Source organism: Rhynchophorus ferrugineus, unplaced genomic scaffold, assembly GCF_030347505.1.
Source record: "Rhynchophorus ferrugineus isolate W39M unplaced genomic scaffold, kcgeb_rfMv2 rfM7, whole genome shotgun sequence".
Taxonomy (NCBI): Eukaryota; Metazoa; Arthropoda; class Insecta; order Coleoptera; family Curculionidae; genus Rhynchophorus; species Rhynchophorus ferrugineus.
In genome coordinates, this window is record NW_027472586.1 from 12,926,863 (window position 1) to 12,946,679 (window position 19,817).

General features: G+C 32.2%; 1 protein-coding gene across 21 annotated transcripts in view; it reads right to left on the minus strand.

Annotated features, from left to right (window-relative positions):
• Tlk (Tousled-like kinase) overlaps nt 1-19,817 on the minus strand; it is a 207,118-nt gene that overhangs the window by 9,570 nt on the left and 177,731 nt on the right. For all 21 annotated transcript variants that reach the window (XM_076410062.1, XM_076410059.1, XM_076410058.1 and 18 more), the window contains one exon: nt 18,949-19,036. In XM_076410062.1, the coding sequence (XP_076266177.1) occupies nt 18,949-19,036 (88 nt within the window). The remainder of the gene's footprint in view (nt 1-18,948; nt 19,037-19,817) is intronic.

The window sequence follows — 19,817 nt, forward strand, 5'->3', positions numbered from 1 at the left end:
AGCAGCACCACCACCGCCACCTGGACGGTCTCGTGCGAGTTCGGCCGCCGACAATCGACGAGCGCGACGGTGGGGGTAAACGGATCGGAAAAGAACATCTCTCTCACCACCACTTCCGCCGCCCGAGCGATTGTGGGGGCCGTCCTCGATGCCGCGACACGACACATCGCACTGCGGGGCATTTGGTTCAATGGGTTCTGCCCAGCAGCAAAATTATGATCTCTTAACATCAACGACTTTAGACAAACTTTAGTCTACGTGGAACATATTTAATACTAGCGTTGCAAGCTATTAACTGAAAATAGTTGAAACAGCCAATATTAATCGATAGTAAAAAAACTAGTGCCATATGAACACTTCGACTGTTTTTATATTCGCGATAACAGACGGCGATGTAGGAAGTCCTTCCTGTGCTACATTATGAGAGAGAAAAGGATATATATAATTGTCTTATTCTCCGTGCTGTATAGATCAGTTAATTGTAAGTAATTTTAAGTTGGCAAGTGGCAGTGTGAAAAAATGATTAGAGTAATAATCCCAAATATATTTAGTCGTATTTTAATATTAGGAAAGTAACAATGACATAATATAAAGAAGTAATTGGTTAATTCAACTGTGCTATAAATGAGACGGAGTACTTATTTCTTTGGGAAAGAAAAGGAAAGATATAATTGCTGTAAAACAACCTTCAAAATAACAATTTCATTTTGAATGATGTAAAATTATTTTTATATTATATATATTTGACTTGATTGTAAAGAGGAATGGAGTACTGACCACTAAATATATGTTCGTATTTTCTGAATCAATCTTAATCAACGATTTAACCATTGCACCCTTTTTAAATATAATAATTTTATTTATCGTTAATAAGGAATATTTTATTATTAGGAGTATTATTTTTCGTTGAATCTTGAATGAAAGAACTTTTAACATTCAAAAGACTTGAACAAACATCGAGAGACTTTGAAAATCGAAAAAAGTTAATCAAAGAAAGACCCAATAGTTACCAAAATAACATAAATGCAGCTAAAATTATTTATCTGTTTATCCATGAAAACGTTGTTGTTTTTTCTTTATTACATTAATAACTAATCTTGAAAAAGTTCCAGAATGTTACTATATTATTGTACAATATATTCTTATTTACAATCATACTACAAACAAAATATATACAAAATATATAAGCATACACTCGGTACATTATTTTCAAGGTCGCGGCTAGACAGACAAAACCAGAATGTTAACAATCAGTGGAATGAAACTAGTAAGTGCGAAAACAGTAATTGAAAGTACACGACTGAAACAGTCGATAGTAAAAAGTAGGCAACTATTAAACAATTCATAGTCGTTTTCAGTCGATAGTTACCAACACTATTTAATACCATGTTTACAACGAAATAGTATGGCGTTTTAAGCAGACTCACTGTATTTTGCTATTCATTCATTAATTATCGATTAATTTATTTACTAATAGCACATATTTTGGAAAACTATATTAGTTTAGACCAAAAAAAGAACCCATCTAATATGCACAAATTAATAATTAGACGGTGGTTCCCTCGTAATTTTGCATGTGTGATGTTGTCACTTTACTCTGTGTTGCTTGAACGGAATTACATTGTGATGATATAAAATTGATTGAATTGTAACTTTGAACATATATGTCGCATCACCAAAAACACTTAAGCAAAGCTACTTTAGTGCTACTATTATACAATATTCCCCATATATAAATGCAATTGACACGATCTAGCAATAGTGCGATTTGAAAATTTTAAATTTTGGTGACAGCGAACTACCAACATCTTCCAATATATGGCCAACTCCTAATATTCTAAAGTATATAAATATTTTAAATAATTCCATTGTTATTTAGATGACAATTAACGTATAACTTGAGAATTAGGATCAAATAAATTAAGTTTTATAAAGACTGTGACTTCATTTTACAGCAATTATAATAGCAGCGTTTATATATTAGGCGTAGAAATTATATTTAAATGATTTTTTAAGTTTGAATTTTTATGTACAGTGATACCTTCAGGTAATTTATGGATTTCATCTCGAAAGAACGATATATCTTTCGGGGCTATCCACGAATCGACTCGTTTTTTGGTACTTTCATATAAAGCGAAGCGCTGCTCAGACAGGTTACGACTCATGAGTCCGAACAAGCAGTAATCAAAAGGGTCAAGGTCTGAAAAATATGGCGGTTGGGTTAGCACTTCCCATTTTAATGATTTAGAGTACGTTTTCACCGGTCTTACAGTATTTTCTCGAGTGTTGTCATGTTAAATAATAATATTCTTGTGTCTTTGCTCGTATTCCAGTCGTTTTTCACACATCATCGAGTAATGCCTTCACATTTTTTAGCAGTCCAGAACGTTCTTTGTCTTGTTGTTGTTGCAAGGTGAAATCGGTGGTGTATGGTTGCCATAAACTTCACAAAGCCTTCGATGACCTTCAGCCGCATTTTTCTTCAAATTCTACATATTCTGACATATTTAGCGCACTGAAAAGTTTTTTGTACCCATTTCGACGAAATGAGACACACTGAAAAGTGAAGCCTGTCAGTGAAGCTCCAACATGAAGTTGGTTACAAATATATCTGATGTGATTAATACACAGTAACACAATCTGTTTTAATTCCTTTAAAATCAATGTATATCTATGGTAACCTACGCTATATCGACAATATAATCCTAGTTATATTTGTGCCAAGTAAAATTCAAGAAGAAACGAAGAGAAACATGCGATATTGACAGAAAATCGAAAATATTTGGAGGTTATGTTATGACACGACCTATTTACTTGTACCCGTAATAATTACCACTATATTCTTATTAATTTTAATCAGGATCGAGTTTATTTAAACTTGATTTACGTTTTATTAAAGCATTAATACACTGTTAAATCCATGAATGCAATAATGCATTCGAAAAAAAGAAGTTATTTATATTAGACCAATGTATGTACAACTTAATGAATATATAAAACATTATAAAAATTGTTATACATTAAAGACATAAACAGAGAATTTTATTCTATAAAATTACTACATTGTTTATAGAAAAAGTTATATAATAACAAATAGATTAAAAAGTTTCATAAACTGTTCTTTTCACGTAAAAACTGTTTCAAGAATGATGATGAAGCAATATTTAGAAATAACCTTTTTTGCTTATAGAGTAGCAGATATTGTTAGCGGAATTGATGTAAGATACATTTTAATCTCTTTATTTAGTACTGCAAATAACTATTTTTAGTATATCAAAAACCATCGCCATTATATGTTTCTGTTTTAGCACCCAGGCGTCAAAATCAGTTCAAAAATTAGTAAAAAAGGAATGCTTTGTTGTCGTTGCTTTGAAAATATCAAATCCCGAAATATAAAAGACAACCATTGGATGTTGTTCCTGATGCTAAAAATACATCACTGCCACCTTCGCAGAGGCTACTGGAATCCCGACGCATGACGAACAATCTGTCAAATGAAATCGGCTAATTTCCTTGGATATAATTAGCACAAGGACTCTGTCGGATAATAATTCCACAAAAAGGAACACTATGTGTAACAAAATGATGAATAATTGAATACACTTAGTTTAAGAGCACTAGATCATTGATGAAGAATAACTTATTTATTTATTAAAAACAAATTTCGGACACAAAAATATATGTTAAAATGATCTGGGATGCTTCTATTGATGTAACGTTGGACAGTGTATGTGTCCTGGTTTGAACGATTTGATCAACAACATCTACTGGTCATAATACGAAGTATCAATGTAAGCTGACATTTTTTAAATGTTTTACATAAAATAAACCAAAAAAGTTCGAAGACAATGCCCAGCCCGAATTCACAAATAACTTCCAGACATTTCATGTCTTGTATGAATGTTGTCGAAGTTCTGTCGCACCCCGCGTACTAGCCCAATATGATGCCTTCTGATTACGATTTGTTCAGAATGGTATGGCTTGGCTAGGACACAGTGCCAAAATGGATCGATGATTGGATCTTTACCAAACTAAAAATGGAAAAAATCGGAAAATTTTCAAGGAATTAAACGATCTAACATTTCGCTGAATAAAAACCTTCACCAAATGTCATAAACAATATTATAATCTCGCCAATACCTTCATAGCGCCAAAAATTGTTTCACCTTGAAAATATATTTTTTATTTTACATATATTAGACAGCGCTAGTATATGTAATCGGTTAGTACTAGAGTCACATGACTTAACACGTATATATAAAATTATTTCGTTGCGGAATTGGCCAGAAAACGTCTAGAGAATTTACTAGCTGCCAAACACGAACGCTCGATGGCGCTTTATCGCGAATAAATAGAAATCAAACATCAAATATTTGGTTTACATATGAATATATATGAAATTTGCGAACGAAAAAGAACACTATCGTACCCACAGTCGGAGAATTAAAAATATGTAACTTGACGACTTTCACCGTACGAATAATCCACAAAACAATCAGCGTTTCGAACGGATTACGAAATGATATTAGAGTAAGAAATCATACCGATTGCTTAACCCAAGACATTATCTTATTTAGTCATGTTATGTTCATTGAAACTGATACCAGAGAACTTGTATACTATACACATGTTTTTAAGCCAATAATTGAATGTATGTTGGTCGTACAGTTGGAGTGTTATATATAGTATATTCAAAGTTTATTTGTATTTGTGTCATCGAAATTTGTGACGTTAAAACGTCAATTATACAGTCACAATAGCTTATAGGTTAGAGCCTCTTATCTTATAACCTCTTATCACTATGGCTTTCAATAATATCGCATAAGTCTGACAACCGGACGACTTTGAGAGGCTATTCGTTTACGTATTCGAACTAACCAGACAGCATTGTGTCTCATTTTAACTCGAATAAAATGAGAAGGAAAATATTGTCTGATTCTAAAACGAATTGACAAATTGCTGCAGGCAATACATTAAACATATTGATGAGGCATGTACAAATAAATTTAGAATAGACTATATACCAAATCTACTATTTAAGGGTTTATGTCTGTTCTTTCCAATTTTCTTTTTGGATATTATTGTCAAATCTGAATCGAATATTTCATTATATATTATTAAAAAAGGAACAATGGCTTTTAAAGCAAGATCGTCGAAAAAATGGAAAACGCTATTTGCAGACTCTTGGTGGTTTACCAACGTAATAACTTTGGCTACTTGTCTAACTTGTGAGCATATTTAGTATAACATATCCAATATTCAAACGACTCGTCCAAGTCAATCATATCTCAGTGAAGAATGTACGTCAAAATGAATATATCAAATATATTTTCTGTTCAGTCACATTTCCGTCACTGTCACTTTAAAATCATACAAAAAATATTAGATTTGAATAGTTTCAATTTCTATAAATTCTGACACTTTCAGCGCACTGAAAGAAAGATGTCGTGCACATTTCGACGAATGACACACTCTGAAACGTAAAGCCTGTCATGTCAGTGAGGCTTCAACATAAAGTTGGTTACAAACGTACCAATGTTTACCATGTGTTGAAAATCCTTTAAAATTAATGTAAAGGCCCTAGATGGATAATAATGTATGCGTTCACTACTTAACCCTAACTGTATTTAACTTAAGTAAAATTCAAGAGAAAACGAAATGAAATGCACGATACTAACAGAAAACAGAAAATATTTGACGTTTTAAATCAGACAACTTGTATCCCTAATAATTGTCACTATATTCTTATTTATTTTAGTCAGATTCAAGTTTATTTAAGCTGGATCAAATTTTATTAAAGCACCAAGCTTCTTTATTTAATTATCTATTGAAGTATATTCGATTATAGAGATTGATCAAACATATTTTGCTTACTTGAGAAACGCATGTCAAATGACCAAAAATGTTTTTAGGTGATGCTCCATAAAACCACCATTGCTGACCGACTTCTAAAAAATTCTTGCCGCTAAAGACGATATATTAATTGTGTACTTTTATTTCAAAATGTAGTCCCAATAAAATATCGAAAAATTTGTTTACTTAGAAAATTGAACGCCTGAAGCCTACTGACTGACATGTAACCAATACTGAAGAGCTATTGGTATTAAAACGTTAAATTTGTAAATAGTATCTGTTGTAAAAACATTCAATCGAAAATCATTTACTCTTTCCAAGTTTTGATACTTTATTTCTGCGATACTTTTAGCTCAATAAAGTTTAATAATATAATTTAAAATAATTAATATTATATTGTGCGATTCCGTTGATAGTGTGACAAAGACTAAGAAACAAATCGGAAAGAACCCAGTACGCTTCTCCAAAGGTACAATTTCATGAAATCAATGGTATATTGCTTTTAAAAAGATTTATCTATTGCTATCTACAAAAACTTGATAGCAAAATATGATTCATATTTTAAATTTTGCTTTCTGTCAAGTCATTTTTATGGCATTTCTTTATTAATGATTAATTTTCACGATTTTTAAACTGCAGCTTCAGGTAACACGTAATAATAGATTCGTCAACAAGAAAATAAAAAATTCGTTGTCACTTTAATATAACATCTTTCCTAAAAATATAACCAAAATCTTATTTTGATTTGTCACTCAATCTTTATTCTTCAAGGATGCATGTTAAGACACAGAGAGAGTGTTTGTTGTATATTATTTTGGGTTGTGGTATTTTTGATATTTACAGAATTTTATCAAAAATGATGAGTGAATATCATGAGTAATATTTTCCAATATATATATATATATATATATATATATATATATATATATATATATATCTACTGAACTGAACTATATGATCTCTATATTGTTTACATTAACTTGTTACTACTTTTAGTTTTTATTTGGATCGACTCTCAAGTTGAATGTGTGCGAGGCGAGGTAAATATGTTGTAAATTCCAGTATGTGCTTCAGTGTTGCTATGATTTGATAGCTTTCGCGCATGTTCTATGGATCTGTTTAATTTGACATCATCGTCCAGTGCTTCGTTAATTTACTAGCCGATTTAATGACTTATTACTATTGTCTGATCAATGAATCTCTTTGAACTTAGATCAAGTCGAACAAGTTTAAAATCAAATTTTTAGCTAACCAATTTAAATAAACTGGAATCGTATGTACAGATAGGGAATTATTTCGATGGACCAAATGACATGGACAGATTACGAGCTATTAAGCTGTATTATCCAGACCCATTTGTGGATCTTGTTGATTGCTACATCTAGTTTTCTATAGCACTAGGCAGACATAAAAATGACCCCAAGACACTTATCTGGCAATAACTTCACTCGAAGTAAGTTTGAATGTTGAGAATGCTCCTTCATGAAAAGATATCACGGGAAAAATTTGCTCATCTTGTGGACCAATCTTAAGTATCATCAGGAATTACGCCGAGCTATGAATAAAGCCGATGACAAGAACGATCATCTGTCTTCTCCGTGTCCTTAACTTAATGTAGTACCTCGTATCCATACACACTGAATTTCGGCAACATCTCTGTCGTATCCATAATATAGATGTTAAACAATCTAATTTATATTTTAAGGATTTGAAAGTTGGAAGCCACAGGACGATAAAGAAAAAATATTATTGAACATGATGATGATTTTGAATGTATCCTCACTTGATCGATTGTCGATCGAAAACAAGCGAATAACCGAAATGACAAAAAGGCTCGGCGCATGCCCAACCAACCCAACCAATTACAGTGATACGTTTAACTAAGGAAACCACGGATGAGGCATCTGATTCCGAACCAGCCGCGCATCACATACACGTATTTTTTTAAATATTCTCCCCAATTATTTTTAGATAGATGTCAAGGATGCCAAACTGATGTTTTTATAAATAATCTACGTGATATGTTTCGAGTAATCTTGCGCGCTTCAAAAATAGACTAAGACAATGTCGAGAAATGTTTTTAATAAGATTAGTAAGCTCTCGCCGTGGACTCTCGATCGGTCGCCTCGTCTTCCGATTATTCAAATTCGATTGCCGCCAATCCGATACCGAAATGAATTATGGAAAAAGGGATGTGTCGAAATCAAGACGTACTAAATTATGTAGCAGCATCGAAATAACCAAAAAAATGCGTCGTACAGAAAAATACGTGACGTTATATCACCATAAAAATAAATTAACATATGATCTGGAACTGTATAAAGAGCAGAGGGGCAGATGTTCACAAACCAAATCTGCCATCAAGTTTGGTACTAAGTCTTTGATTATAAGAATATTATAATATTTTCTTACCAATATTCATAATCAAATATAGCACCAACCAGAGCTGGCCAATATATGAATATATGTATGGTAATTGTAATTAAAATACCTAACTTGTAATGGTATTTCAATAGGCTTGATGACTATTTTTTATGTAACGATGGTGTGAGGACACAGAAAATGTGATTAGATCTTACAAAGTGGGAACCAGCTAGTATGGTTTGAACATTCTAATGTAAGTATTTAATATTATAAGTGCCTTTAATTACGTATAAAGTGTAATTAACGTAATATCGAAGTAGATAACAATATTGATAACATTTGTCTAATGAATTCTTCTTAATAACGTTTTTTTTATCAGTTATAAAATAATGTAGAAAATCATACTTAATATACTGTGACTGGTTTAGACATACATATTTGATTGAACAAGTTAAGTGGTTTTCTCAATTTTTACAGCCAGCTATGTGTGTTATGACAAACAAGTTTCAATTTATTTTCAACATTTTCATTTCGAACAATACCTACGAATAGAGAATGTACGGGCCCGAATGTTGTCACTGAAGTCATGTAAAATAAAAGCTAGGCGGAGATATAGTTTAAGAGTTCATAGACATAGATGAGAAGCTAATATGTTAAAGTATGCCGAAACAAAGATTTTGTAAAGTATTTGATGAAGTATTGTAGATGCACATGCTTATGAGCTTGTAAAGGTTATTATTAAAATAAATTTCAAAATTACAATTTGTGCATTTTATTTACTGAAATAATACGAGGTGATTTGATACAATATTAGATACACTTTTTTGTCCCACAGAGCTGCTAAAAGTTTAAGAAAATCATGAAGAAAATGTTGTAGTACAATTGGCATCTGTGTCATTGTATTTTTAGGGTTGGTTTGGTCGATACAAATTTAATTTTTCTTAGCAAATATAGGGCACTTGATTTCAATAATACTATTCTCAGTTTCCAAATGTGCTATTAATGTGTACTATTTATTATTATATTGGAGTTATTATTTCTTTTCAAGGGTTAAATACTGATAGTATTTTTACTTAATGTTCCTCAATATTCTATGACATTTCATGGTTAGTGTATCTGGAATACTCACTCAATTATTTAAGAGTTCTAGTAATCATTTTAAAATTATTATTTCGGTTACGGTCACATAGTTCAGTCGTTTCAACGAATCGATTGTACACAAATTTAGCTGATATGCCTCGATACACTCCAGCTTTTTCCAACTTCATTTATCTTTTCTTTTGGTTCAAATAAAATAAGGGAAATAATAGGAAAATTATTTACTTGATGGTCAGCTAACAAAATCAAAACACTTTTATAATAAATTCATAGAGCTACACTAATATACCAAATAAAGAATTAGGGAAAGATGACTCAGCTAATAATTAACATAAGCTTACTAAACCCAAAAAAAACTTTCAAAGCTTATAAACTATGAAGTAAAATGAGAAAAAATCTAAATCCTCATAACGCCTTTTACCATCGTTCGATATTTTATTCCTATTTATAATATAAAGTAATCTGTCTAAATTAACTAACTAAATTGTCTAATTAACATGTGAACTTTATTTTACGTTTGTCATCATTATTTTTATGTTATGACTTTCACATTTATAAGGTGGATGGTTATTATTCATTATTATGGTATTTATTCCAAAACCGTCTCTATTAATTACTTTATTACTAATCAATACGTAGAAAAACTTGATGAGTTGAAACTTGATTAAAATTAATTACATAGAATAGATTTGGTATCAATTTATTATCATATGTCACACTTCTATTGTTATTAAATTGTATATAACTTAAAGGAAGATGCTGGTGAATTTGTGGTCATCTAGTTTGTTCTCGACAGTGTTGACAAAAAATGTTTTTAGATTGAAATAACAACAATAACAGAACAATAATGTTAAAATAACAGTTCAAACCTCAACAGTGAAAAACTAAAAGGAAACGTTTAAACAGTAAGTTAAAAAGATCTAAAATTAGTTTTCTAAATTTTATTGACCAATTTGGGTCACATTGGAATTCTATTCTATTCTAAGCATAGATATATAAAAAAACCGATAGGCTAACCCTGAATATACAAACATAAATAGGATTTTTTGAAAAATTGACCATTTTTATAAGTCAGTCACCTAAAAGTGTATTTTTCTGATTACTTCACGTCAGGATGATATTGAAGTACCTTGATCAAAGAGGGCTAAGAACATTCAAGAAATTTGAAAGAATAAAATGTAGTAAAATGAAGAGAAGCCAGTAACCTACTATGAGCTATTTATTCCAGCTTAATGAAACCAACACTGGAGAACAATTAAGCTCAAATGTCCCCAATATGCCAAGACATAACCAGGTGATCTTTCAGCGAGACCAAAAAAAGCATGGAAACATTTCAATTATACGAAGAAGTCAAAAATTGGCCCCAAAAATGTAAAACATTAACTGGACAATATTTATAACGAACATTGTAGCCAATATACTATATACGCTGTCAAAACAAGGTTCTTTCGATACCAATGCCTATCGCTACGTAACCAACGAAGAATTGCACGATGACCTGGAAATCAAACGGATTTTCGAAGTTATCCAAGATTTCGCATTGAAACACGAAAGAAGATTACTAAATCATACTAACGTGGAAGCAATACAACTGCTGGACAGCGCGCAGGACGTCAGGAGATTGAAGTGAACCAAACCATGCCAACTTATATAAAGTAGTGTGTATACCTTTAGTGTAAACTATAGCTATAATTTTATAATTGAGGAATACATATTGATTGAATATTTTCTCGTACTCGTATTGCTTGTGAATTAATCCAAGTACAAATGAAAAGTAGTAATAAATTAATTTATAATTAAGATTGTACTAAGCATATCTGATAGATATTATAAAAAATACTATATAAAAATGTTCATATAAAAAAAACAAATTTAAAGAAAATTACTTACTGATTACATTTATTAAATTAAATAATGATCAATGATTTTGGTATTTTTCAATAATTCTTGATGTATCACAATAATACTCTGGTAAATCTGGTCGTATTCATAATTACTTTTTAATGGTACTATAATTTTAATTTCCTTTATTAATGTTTAATCGACCAACAAACAGTATAGAGAAAATAGACATTCGATTATCGGTACGGTATTTATAGATCGAAATCAACAGTATCTATGTCAACATAACCCAAATAATCATCGTATTCGAAAAAATAGTGGAAAACTTTGCTATACAACTCTAATACCGACGTAAGTAATATATGACACATGGGTTAAAAATGACTCTAAAAATATCATATAGTCATATTGACGTATAATCGAAATTGCTCGTAAAATGGTTTGATTTTATTTTATATTTTAGATGATTTGTTTTATTTTTTCTTATATCGATATTCACATTTTTTAGCAATGCCTTGGTATTTTGCTTCCTAGTGCTATTACAGAAGAATATTTAGTGTGTTGCTGGTTAGTATAAGTAGGATTTGTAGAGAAAGTATGTGATAATTTAATAAATTGTTGTAAATTTGGAAAACTAAGACTGAAAACGTATATTTTATTTCAAGAGCTAATATATTGTATCTAGAAAATATAACAAAATGATAAAACTGTTACATTAGGACTACTAAGACTGTAAATTAACCTTGATGCATACAAAAAAGATGGCGCGCAACTTGTGGGGTATAGAATGCGATGTATAGAATGTAGAAATAAGTTTTGAGTTGTTGAACAAATTGTCTGAAAAGTCTCCGGTCTGACTTATATCTGATTTTTCACACTAGTGACTTTCCAAGAGGCAATAGATGTCGGTTGGTCTTCCAGAAAACTCACACATTAGATGAGCGTTGGAATAAGTGCATTAAAGATGAAATAAATTATATTATTGGGTGCTTGCGTATGTACTGGTAGTTTTTTTCCTTTAAAAAGGTATTTATTGAGAAAAATGGGTAAAATATATATTAATCAAAACATGTTTCATCATTTTCTATTGGTTTGGCAGTGATGCAATCACCGATAGTTGTCGTATTTCTTTAGTATTTCGAGGCAGTATACCAGCCAAGTCCACCAGCGACTCTTGTGCCGTGTGGTGGAGCCTTGTCATGCAAAAGATGGCTTTGTGTCTGTTACTTGCTATTGATGGTCTTTTTCGTAACAATACGTTATTAAATTTGTTCATCGAGATGCACTACACCTTGCTGATTCTACCATATGCATAGCAATATTTGGCCATGATTACTTCGCTTTGGTATCGAAGTGGATGGCTCTCCTGAATTAACCCATGGATTGTTGGGCTTGGAATTCACGTCACCATTCACAATAAACCATAAAAAAATACTCTTTCGTCTGTATAAATGACTAATACAAACTGTTATTGTATGCAGAGACATGTAAAGACCATCGAATTCAACAGTTACGTCAGGTTCTTTACATTGACTCTGTTAGACTGGCCTTTTTACCGACAGATATCGCCCAATCATCGATTTTTGTTCAATTTTCAAACGATGTGTTAACCGTGATGATTATATAAATTCAGACATGTTACCATTACAGCATAAACGTTCGTTTACAAGGGCGAGCTCCAGAACAATCGAGAACTGAATAAATAAGCCCTCCATTATTAAAATCAATAGGATGATAATGGCCACTCCTCAAGACGACGGTCGAAGACCGACGGCTTTGTGGAAAAACATGTCGGCGACGAGGAGACACGACACGAAAATCTTATCAACGTGTCGATTACACGTAAACAGTCGCCGGTGCAGTCCGCGGTGCCTTGCTGTTGGTGTTTTGTCCGTTGGAAACCGAGCAGTAAATATGAAAATTTTCAAGTGAACATTTTTAGATTGGTTAGTAGAAAGGCGAGACGTACATAAGAGAAATACTCGGTCGATTTTTCGACATGTCGCGGTATCGAACCGATGGGGGACGCGCCTTTTTACGTGTTGGCAACGCTAATCCAAAGGCAACACTGTTTTAATACGCTCGCTACGGCCAATTACGACCGCATTTTTTTTTAAATCATCGGACTGGTTTTACTTTTGTTTATTTACACCATAACGTCGTCGTTTTGTTCTATTTATATCTCTAATTTAATCCGTTTTATTAATATTACATATTACTACTAGTTGTTGCTGACTCACTTACACTCTGTCAGTAACTTAAAACTGAGTACATATCTATGAAGACCCATTGGCCCTTACATAGCCTCTAATAAAATAAAATGGAATAGAGTTTCTGCCTGATGTTTTGTTGCGAATCTCTTATTTCCTCTTGCGACAGTCAGCTCCTTTCAATGAAGTTTTGCATCAAGATTTATTCCAAGATAGTTAGCGTTGTTACTGTATGAGATTATAGCGTTATTCCTATTAATTGGTATATTGTCTGTAGGCGAATTCAGTATGACTGATTTACTCTCGTTCACTTTTGTTTTTCATGTCTGTGTCCGCTTATTTATATGATTTCTTGTTGTTACGTGTTGCAGTTTTCTGGTTTCTGGTTCTTCGCTATTACTTCCTATAGCAAATAAATATATAGTAACATTTTTTATTGTGGTATCACATGTACAGAATATGTCAAAAATATGATACAAAACACTGTTTTGTGATACACCTGCACAGCAATCCCTCTATATATATATATATATATATATATATATATATATATATATATATATATAACCTAACTGACGTGCAAGTATTACGTTTTTTCTTCGTGTGATTGATTAACCTAACTGACGTGCAAGTATTACGTTTTTTCTTCGTGTGATTGATTTAAATATATATATCTTTTTTTCAACTATTTATGCACATTAGTTAGTTAATGATAACACTAATTATAAAACCAAAAACCCAGTAAGAGTATTGAAAATAATATCTGGTTTACTGCAGTCGTAAATTTGTATTTACCAGGTTATCTTCCAAAAGATGAACATGATGTCAACGTTACTTAGGTTTTATCACATTCCTGTTTTTTATTGTGTTCAGCATACCTAATTTTGCGTGAAATAAGAAAAGTAAATGTACAGCTGAAGCGCAACTTGTAGGATTTACAATAATAATGCACCAAATGATAAACAACCGTATGAGAAATAATTTTAATGTCTCAAGAATGATTTCAGTGTCGAAGCCAAGTCTCACTCCACCAGACAAACGACAAACGACCACGGGAATAATTCACATGTAATAAGAATAAGATGACTTAAGAATAAATCATTTAAAAAAACATTTTGTTTTCAATTTGGTCACTATAATTAAAGTCTTTATTATTTACTAAAATGATTAATTAATATATAATGACCCAGAAATAGTGTAAAATCTATCGAAAGCAAGATATCGACAATAAAAACTGATTTAGCATCGTCATGATTATTGGTAATAAAATGTTTTCGAAGAAATGCTAAAAAAATCCATTCCTTTCTTTTATATTTTAAGTTGAATTTATACTAAATACATACATTATTTCTGCACAGCAATCCCTCTACACCAAAAAGAAAATATGACCAAACACTGCCGTAGATTTTTGTGTTAAAACCTCTCAAAAAATTCTTTACAATTGCATATTATGACTTTTTCAACAAAAATGCAGTATCAATTTCGTATAGTAAGTAGTATATTCGCCAGATTTAGGTCCCTCAAACTTTTGAGTCATCGTAAACTTGAAAAGGTAATTCCAGAAGTTGAATTCAATTCTTGTTTCGACTAAGCCAAAAGAAAGTTGGCATTCATTGTTTCCAAACAAAATTAAAATTATTTTCCCAATAAAGGAGTTCGAAGTTTGAGTTGCATCTTGGCAGTGAGACAAGTGTAAAAATCTTCGTCGTTGCTGAGAAGATGAAAATAAATGATTATGCCTGAAGCAGTCAGTGATCATATCCACTGATAATGTTGATATTTTACATGGCAATGTCAATCGTGAGATTTAAATATATAAGAATCTGTTCTTAGTCACCAAATAAGATGGTGCAGCACCACGATGACTTGAGTAAGTTCCTTAAGACCTGATGTTGGAGTACTGCCACAACAGGTCCCCCGAAAATGCACACAAAATTATTGGGAAAATAAGACAGAAATCAATTTTGTTGGAATCAGAATGCTTCCGGCTCTAGAACACCCTGTATTTGTAAATTTAGTGGGACTGGCCATTTGCATTATAAACATTAATACTATTCAATATTTATTTTCACACTTAAACGTTTATTCCAGATATGTTTGAGATATAATTTGGCGCAAATAATATAAATATGGGTAATTAAATATTAAAGTATAAAATAACCAGGGTTTATTAAAATTACCATTGAATTATTATAATTAAACAGTTAGTAAAAAAATATTAGTGTTATTTATTATTATATAACAGCCTTGAACCAATATATCGAAAATAATATATAAAAAATTTACGAGTCAGTTTCTGGTATCGAATTTAATACTATATCATTATACAATTTTATTTAGTACTATATCAGTGCAATTGTTGTTTTATCCTATAATTATTACACAATTTCATATAACATTGTTTGCTATGATGTTATACATATTTGATAAAATTAACACTGGTAAATTTTTTTATATATATTTATTTGGCGTTTGTTATTTATTTAGTATTTTGACATAAAATGATTGTGTAGTAAATTCAGAATATTTATGACTATAAGGTTGTTCAATAAACTCGTCAACAGTAGGAATAAACATTATTTTGTATTATTGAACCTCTACGTATGTGATTTATTCTTATTAATAATGCTACCTTGTAGTAATTTTAACCAACACAGGTAAATATTTGTAATTTTCTCAAAGGGTTTATATAAGACCATACACAGAAAGCATAGAATCATAGAAAGTATCTTTGATGGCACATACACCCAGATCTCTATTGAGCATTTTCATTAATGTTTTGCATAAAAATGGTTATGGTAATACATTCGTTGATACTTTACTGAATTTATTCGCTTAAGGAATGCTTGGTTACAAGATTGCTACATTTCAAAACTTCAAACCATTAAAGAAAGGAATTAAATATCAAGAAATTATTGATAACAATCAAGATAACAGATCCTCACTTGATGATTATTTTAGTGGAGCAACTTTCATTGTTTTCAAAACAATATACCTCATCATGTTGATGAAAACGATACATTGATTATTCGAAAAATCAACATCCATATTTTCCCTGCATGTTCACTTCTGACCAAGGTGTCAGGGCTGAGTGATACAGAGTTTTGAGATCATTAATTAATTAATTATAGTTAATGATTTTCACTATTTTTATCATCTGTCATTCTTTATACAGACAACATTGTATTAGTGACGTGAATATTGTCACATCCGATACATTTATATGTTCATGTATAAAACAAGAATTTAGTAACATTATTTATCTACTTAATTATCGCTAATTTAAAAAATGACCTTGATATTTTATGTTGTGATATTTTTTTTTGTTTTACGAATACACATTTCAACCAGTATTGATGAAAACCCTTGAAATATTCGAAGTTCCTAATTCAAATTGCTGGATTTCAGGTGACCTCTGTTAACGCATTTAATGATTTTATAACGACCTAACTTTTGCGATTTAATAAAGATATCGTTAAAATTCGATCGAAAAGTTTCAAATCAAGATAGTTGGGAGCATCTTATCAAGCGATTGGCTCGACTTACTTGTATTGTTCTCATGTTTGGGTCACCTTGACATAGTTTTACATCGATGTAACAGCACAATGATTAAATAATTTTATGTTTGTTCTTTATTTTTTTGGTTGGGTTTTTTTCAAAGTCGTTGTATATTATGGATCATAATATTGCTTGGTGAAGCGCTAGTTACTCTAATCGATTTTTTCGCAAACTATCGACTAGCTTTTTTGTTGTTCAATAAGTTGTGAAATACCTTTTATTCATTCATTGATCAAGAGAAGGGCTAAAGTTTCGATTTTTTTTCTCTGATGATCTTAGTAATACTAAATCAATGAAGCTATACTACGAGGGTTGCTATTTATATTTTGAGCCTAAGGGAAGAGACTTATTGTTTTTCGAATTATTCTTTATGACGATCATTACACCTTTGAGAACGCTTGCACAAATCTTCATATGAACCTCCAAAACATGAATGTATCAACAGAAAAATGTTAACCATGCGATTAATTTTTGATATGCAGGAATGAAAAATCATTCAGCTGCAAATCAAGAGATGGGTCGTTGTTTCAGATGATGTGTGAGAGCTTGCGTTGTCATGATGGAGAAGATCGCCGCCGTTTCTTTTTCGTATTTCTCGAAGAACTTTTGGTGAATAAAGGGTTGTGTACCATTCAGAATTCACCGTTCTACGTTTCTCTAACGACACGGTTGCCACATGTCCAGTTATTCTGAAGAAACAGGTGATCAGTGGCTTCAAAGTGCTTCGCGCATGAATTACTTTAGTCAGATTTGGGAAGGAAGATCCATATAGTGGATTATTGATTTTTTCGTAATCTGTGTAGATGTTACACACCGCTTCTCATGTACCGCGATTGTACTTATTGGTAATCTCTGTTCAGAAAGTAACACGGGAATCTGTTTAAGGTTTTCACAAGTTATGCGGGATCCAATGTGAACAAATTCTTTTCACAGCTAAATGTGCGTGCAATATCTTATTGATGCTCATCATACTAATGTCCCAAGACGACTTATTTTCACAGTAAGTCACATGATGATCTTGTAATATCATTTCGCTCACACCATCAATGTTTTTGTACCAGAAAAAAATTCACAGTGTTTCACATTAGTCAAGTATGCACCTTCATCGCTAAAAGTCGTAAAAACCATCGCATCGTTCACGAGTTAACTCCATTTTTTTTGCAACAACGCAAGCTGTCCATAAATAATAAAACATTCTGAATAAGATTATAGTTACTATCAAACTTTTTAACAAAAACTTAAGAATACTTAATATGGCCGAGGCTCAAAATATAAACAGCAGCTCTCAGTTCTAGATCTAAAGGTAGCGTCATTCGCTTACTTATCCAAGGTACTTAGGCTTGGAAGATGGATATTTCAGAAGGTTATCTTCGTCATATCCATTGCTATTTTGAAAGAGAAAAAATGCATGAAAAATGCATTCACTGAAAATTATCTCTTGTTTATGGTGACGATTTCGGGAAATTTTGATGCATATGAATTTGATTCCTTTGAAATATCGATATAAACTGATAGAGTTTACTTCATAGAGTACTATTTGCTAAATATCGAGTATAAAATGGTTCTGAACTATTCACATAAGGCTGGATTAAAAAGAATCTCGTTACTAAGGTTCCATAGGAATTAACAGTGAAAAATTTAATGAACCAAGCCTCCATTTTGTAAATTGTTACTGAAATGGACTTGATTAAACTACCAATTCAGCTTAGGCGACTAAAAAAACGAACATGATGATTTGGCAAAAATTAAGACTTTGGCTGGGAAGCTTTGATGCAACCACCATATAACGTAGACCTATTCTCGTTCAACTAACATTTCTCTTAATGGTGTAAAGTTAAATAAAACCAATACAGTGACCAGATTCATAAATTCAAGGATTGAAAGTTGAGGTGTCTTCCTCCACTTACTGAACAAGCTAAAGGAGTTATCCAGGATTGTTTGCGAAAACCTTCGGAGTAACCAAGCGCGATCAGGATTAGTTTCGAGGTAGGGTCCGCCACAGAATCGATATCAGTGTTCTTACCTGTACTCATATTGGAGTCTTGGTTATGAATAGGCTGAGTGCTGACGGTTGACTGCGGTGCCATCTGTATCTGGGATCCAGCTGACATCTGTAACAAGAAAAACGACCTCTGTGAGTAGACGGTTGGGAGGGCGTCGTCGTCTTCGGAGATCTACTATCACAAGCATCTACTATCACAAGCAGAGAAATCCAAACTGCCGTGCGATTATTGCTGCCCGGTGAATTGGCTAAGCACGCCGTTAGTGAAGGTACCAAAGCCGTCACTAAATATACCAGTTCTAAGTAAACCATAAGCCTTGAATATCATAAAGTTGAATATCATAAAGGAGGCGGCAGCAGTCGTCGACCGGGGCTCCGAGGCAATAGAAAAGCATCGAAACTATTTAAGAGCTGGTTTCGAAACGCGACAACAATCATCACCCGGTCATTATTTTATTCGTCCACTTATTCCGAGAGGAAGTCGTGCGGGCCGCGCGCGCTAGTCTACGTTTTCAGGGCAGGTAATACCGTCCGATGACGATGTGCTGCTGCCTCTTAGCTTCCCTCTCTTTCTTGATAATTGTGTGCGATCTTACTTTGCAGATTGAAAAATGGCAAATTCCAAACGTGCTCGATATCTACTTGCTACGCGCCGTAACGTCGGTCACTGAAATACGGATGCCGAAAATATATCGATATTTTTTTAAGTTCATTACGAAAACCTAGCGTATTTAAGAGATCGTATGGTTTGAAAATACAGAATAACGCTGTTCACGATTTACGTAAAGGGTAACTGGTGGCGCTTTGATTAAAAAAGCAAAGGGTATCTTGTTGACGTGGTATATAAACGAATGTTGTTGTAATCATTATCAGTACCCTGCATATTATAA